General features: G+C 61.1%; 1 protein-coding gene across 1 annotated transcript in view; it reads right to left on the reverse strand.

The window, feature by feature from the left end:
* The window catches only part of ENH_00001290 (hypothetical protein, conserved), a gene marked incomplete at both ends in the record, with an annotated part of 10542 nt that extends 6662 nt beyond the window's left edge, over nt 1-3880 (reverse strand). The window contains 2 exons of the mRNA XM_013583918.1: nt 1-1364; nt 1552-3880. Coding sequence (XP_013439372.1) covers nt 1-1364; nt 1552-3880 — 3693 coding nt within the window. The remainder of the gene's footprint in view (nt 1365-1551) is intronic.
* Nucleotides 3881-4584: the final 704 nt, after the last annotated feature.

Consider the following 4584-nt stretch of genomic DNA (forward strand, 5'->3'; position numbering starts at 1 on the left):
CTGCTGCTGCTGCGGCGGCTGCTGCTGCTGCCATTGCTGCTGCTGTTGCGGCGGCGGCGGCAGCAGCTGCTGCTGCGGCGGCTGCTGCTGCCGCCATTGCTGCTGCTGCTGCGGCAGTGGTCGCTGCTGCTGCGGCCGCTGCTGCTGCTGCGGCTGCTGCTGCTGCTGCGGCTGCGGCGGCTGCTGCAGCATTTGGCGCTGGGCATGCGATGTTTCTTTCTCAAGCTGCTGCACCTGAGACTCCTGCTGCTGCTGCTGCTGCTGCTGCTGCTGCCGCTCTTGCTGCTGCTGCTGCTCCGGCTGCAGCGGCAGCTTCTCCTGCACGAGGGCCAGCAGTTCCCGCAGCAGCAAATCGAGCTTCTGCTGCTTAGTGACATATTCATGTGCTGCTTGCAGCTCAAGTGCTGCAGCACATGCTGCAGGACTTTTGCTGCTGACGCTGCTTCTGCTGCTGCAGCTGCCGCTGGCTGGTTCTGCTGCAGCGCTGCACAGCGGGTCTGCTGCTGCCTTTGCAGCTGCTGCTGCTGCTGCTGCTGCTGCAGTCATGGCAGTACTTCCTGTCGCTTGTAAAGTGTGCTGCCACTGCAGCTGCTCCCGTTCCTGCTCTAACTGCTGCTGCTGCTGCTGCTGCTGCTGCTGCAGAGCGTGTTGCTGCAGCTTCCATGCAGTCTTACGCATAAGTGCATCAAGTGAGTTTGCTTCCACCTTATTGTCTTTTTCTTGCCCCTGCTGCTGCTCCTGTTCCTGCTGCTGCTGCTGCTGCTGCCGCTGCTGCTGCTGCTGCTGCTGTTGCTGCCACAGCTGCTGCTGCTGCCCCCGTTGCTGCTGCTGCGCCTGCTGCTGCTGTCCCTGCTGCCGCTGCTGTCCCAGCTGCTGCTGCGGCTGTCCGTGCTGCTGCTGCTGCTGCTGCTGCGGTAAGAAGTTCTCATGTTCTGGTGGCAGTGTCTCTGGAGGGGAATCTGCTGCAGCCGCTGCTGCTGCAGCACTTGCTGCAGCACTTGCTGCAGCACTTGCTGCAGCACTTGCTGCAGCACTTGCTGAAGCACTTGCTGCAGCACTTTTGCTGGAGGCCTCTGTTACTTCTGTTGCTGCTGCGATCGCAGCAGGGCCTCGTATTGGTGCTGCTGCTGCTGCTGCTCTTGCAGGCGCTTTCGCTGCTGCTGCTGCTACTGTTGCTGCTGCTGCTGCTGCTGCAGGAAGTTCGCGGTGCTGCAGGCTTGAGAGTTGCATTTCCTGCCGTTCTGCTTCTGCTGCTCCTGCTGCTGCTTCTTGCGTTGCTTCTGCTGCTGCTGTTGCTGCTGCTGCTGCTGCTGCAGTTGCTACTATCTTACGGCAAATGAACCCTGAGGCGAAAGCACACAGCCCTGCAAAAGGCGCAGCTCCCAACCCCAAACCCTAAACCCTAAACCCTAAACCCTAAACCCTAGATCCCAGATCATGTGAGTCATTTGAAAAGATTTGCATGGCTCTCACTGCGTGGATATCCTAAACCCTAAACCCTAAACCCTAAACCCTAAACCCTAAACCCTTAGGCCGCTGCTCGCAACCCACCTCTCCAGGCCCGCTGGATGGCCGCAGCAGCCTCGTGCTGCAGCTGCTGCAGCGCAGCAAACGGGGGAAGAGCAGAAGCTCTGTATTCGCCGTAGCAAATGCTGCTGCTGCTGCTGCTGCTGCTGCTGCTGCTGCTGTGGCTGCTGCTGCGGCTGCTACTGCTGCTGACCTGTGTGCGCCGGTTGTGCTGTAAATCCAGCTGTGTTGCTTCCTTATGGGAAAGCCGGCTCTGCTGCTGCTGCTGCTGCACTTGCTGCTGCTGTCCTTGCTGCTGTTGTTTCTGCTGCTGCTGTCGATGCTGCAGCTGCATGCGTTGCTGCTGCTGCTGCTGCTGCTGCAGGATGCATTGCTGCTTGTGTGGCTGGGGCCGAGCTGATAGGTGCTGCTGCTGCTGCTTGTGCTGCTGCAGTTGCACGTGTGTCAGCTGCTGTTGCTTGGGCTGCTGCTGCTTGTGCTCTTGCTGCTGCTGCACGTGCTCTTGCTGCTGCTGTTGCTGCTGTTGCTGCTGTTGCTGCTGTTGCTGCTGTTGCTGCTGTTGCAGGATAGAGGCCCTTGGCCTTGCTGCACTTTCTTTGCGCGTTTGTGTCTGGAGCGACCTGCTGGATTGCTGCAGCAGCAGCTGCCGCTGCTGCAGTTGCTGCTGTTGCTCCTGCAGCTGCTGCTGCAGCTGGAGCTGCTTCTGCTGGCCCTGCTGCTGCCAGTGCTGCAGCAGCTGCTGCTGCTGCCGCCGCTGCTGCTGCTGCAGATGGCGCGCAAGGCGCATGCGTCTTTCCTCAGAGAGTTTCCTTAGGTTTTCTTCTCTCTGTCTTCTTTGCTGCTGCTGCTGCAGCAGCAGCTGCTGCTGCTGCTGCAGTTCCTGGTGTACAGACACAGGCGCCTGCCGCTGCTGCCGCCTCAGGACACCTTTGCTGCTGCAGTGGCCGAGGCTGCCCGTTGCAGCAGCAGCAACCCTTGCGTGCTGCTGCTGCTGCTGCTGCAGCATTTGCTGCTGCGTTTGCTGCTGCGCATGCTGCTGCGCTTGCTGCTGCACTTGCTGCTGCGCTTGCTGCTGCGTTTGCTGCTGCGCTTGCTGCTGCGCTTGCTGCTGCGCTTGCTGCTGCGCTTGCTGCTGCGCTTGCTGCTGCGCATGCTGCTGCGGAGACTGCTGCTGCTGCGGCTGCTGCTGCCTCCGCGGGGGCAAAGAGGAGTCGACTCGAGGGGGCTGCTGCTGCTGCTGCTGCTGCTGCTGCTGCTGCTGGTGCGTTTGTGGCGGTATCGGTGTCTGCTGCAGCGCTGTGGCCCTAATTGAGGCCCTGCTACCTTGCTGCTGCTGCTGCTGCTGCACTTGCTGCTGCTGCTGCTGCTGCTGCAGTTGCTGTTGCTGCTTTTGCTGCTGCTGCAGGGCAAAGCTGGGGCTGTAGTCATCCTCACTCTGCCAATGCTGTTCCTGCATCCGCTGCTGCTGCTGCAGTTGCGGCTGCTGCAGCACGTGCTGCTGCTGCTTCAGCGCCTGCTGCTGCTGCTGCTGCTGCTGTGTGTCTTCAGCGCTCTGCTGTTGCTGCTCACTCAATTGCTGCTGCAGCGCCTTTTGCTGCTGCTTCAGCTGCAGCCTCTGCATGCGCAGTCGCTGCAGCAGCAGCAGCTGGTCTTGCTGTCCCCACTGCTGCTGCTGCCCTTGTGGCTGCTGCTGCTGCAGCTGCTCCTGCTGCTTTTCTTTTGCTGCACCCCAGCTATCTTCTGCACTGCTGCTGCTGCTGCTGCTGCTGATTTGCGTGTGCCCCTCCCGCAGCAAATCTGTCATGGGGGTTCCCCGATGCTGCTGCTGCTGCTGCTGCTGCTGCAGCAAGTGCTGCACCTGAAGCTGCTGCTGTTGCTGCAGCTGCTGCTGCTGCAGGACGCCGCCCTGGACTTGCTGCTGCATATGTGCATATTCCTCTCCTCGCCTGGTAGGGGAAAGGCCTAAACCTCCTGACTTGCTGCCCCCCTGCTGCTGCTGCTGCTGCTGCTGCTGCAGCTGCTGCTGCTGCTGAGGTATTTCCCCACATCCTGCGAGCCTTTGTAGGATTTGCTGCTGCTGCTGCCGCAGCTGCATGCGTCTCTGCTGCAGCAGCAGCAGGAGGTTCTCTTCATCGTTTCCTTGCTCGCAGTGCAGTCCCTGCTGCTGCAGCTGCTGCCGCAGCTGCTGCTGTTGCAAATGCTGCTGCTGCAGTTGCTGCTGCTGCTGCTGCTGGCGCGGGCGTGCCATAGCAAAGGTCTTTCCACAAACAGTTTTGCTGCTGCTGAGCAGCAGCCGCGCAGCAGGCTGCTGCTGCTGCGGCGACCCCTGCTGCAGCTCTTGCTGCGGCTCCATTGCCGCTGCTGCTGCTGCTTCCGTCCCCGCCCTGCTGCAGTCGTTCCTGCTGCTGCTGCTGCTGCTGCACTGAGTGCAGGCTTCAGCTGACTTGCTGCATTCTCAGCGTGTTGAACTGCGGCTGCTCTGCTGCTGCTGGTGCTGCAGCTGCCACGTTGTTGCTGCTGTTGCTGCTGCAACCGCTGCTGCAGCTAATGCGCAAGCTGCTGCTGCTGCTGCTGCTGCTGCTGTTTTGCTGCTTGTTTCGGCCGTCGCCGTTGGCGCTGCTGCGGCGTGCCTTTCAGCAGCGCTGGCTGTGGCTGCTGGTATTGCTGCTGCTGCAGCTGCTGCTGCTGCTGCTGCTGCTGCTCTTCTGCTGCTGCTGCAGTGGGCTGCTGAGGAGCAGCGGCTGCATCGCCGCCGACGGCTGCGGCGCCCCCCAGTTTCAGGTGTATAGGCAGCTCCCGGACTCGCGGGGGGTCATTTGTTTTTAATTTTGCAAATTAGAGTTTTAAAAATCAATTTTAATGCATTAAAGCAGCAATAAAGGAGCAGCAGGAGCAAAAGAGACGCTGCTGCTGCTGCTGCTGCTGCTGCTGCAGCCCCAGGTGTTGCAACCACCCGATCCCCCCTGCTGCAGCAGCTGGGGGGTCCAGGGGGCCCCCCGGCGCCCAGGGGCCCCCGGGGGCCCCCCAAAGCCCCTGTACTTGTGCTCATTCTCTCGT

This window comes from Eimeria necatrix, genomic scaffold (genome assembly GCF_000499385.1).
Source record: "Eimeria necatrix Houghton genomic scaffold, Enh_scaff103, whole genome shotgun sequence".
In the NCBI taxonomy this organism is placed as follows: Eukaryota; Apicomplexa; class Conoidasida; order Eucoccidiorida; family Eimeriidae; genus Eimeria; species Eimeria necatrix.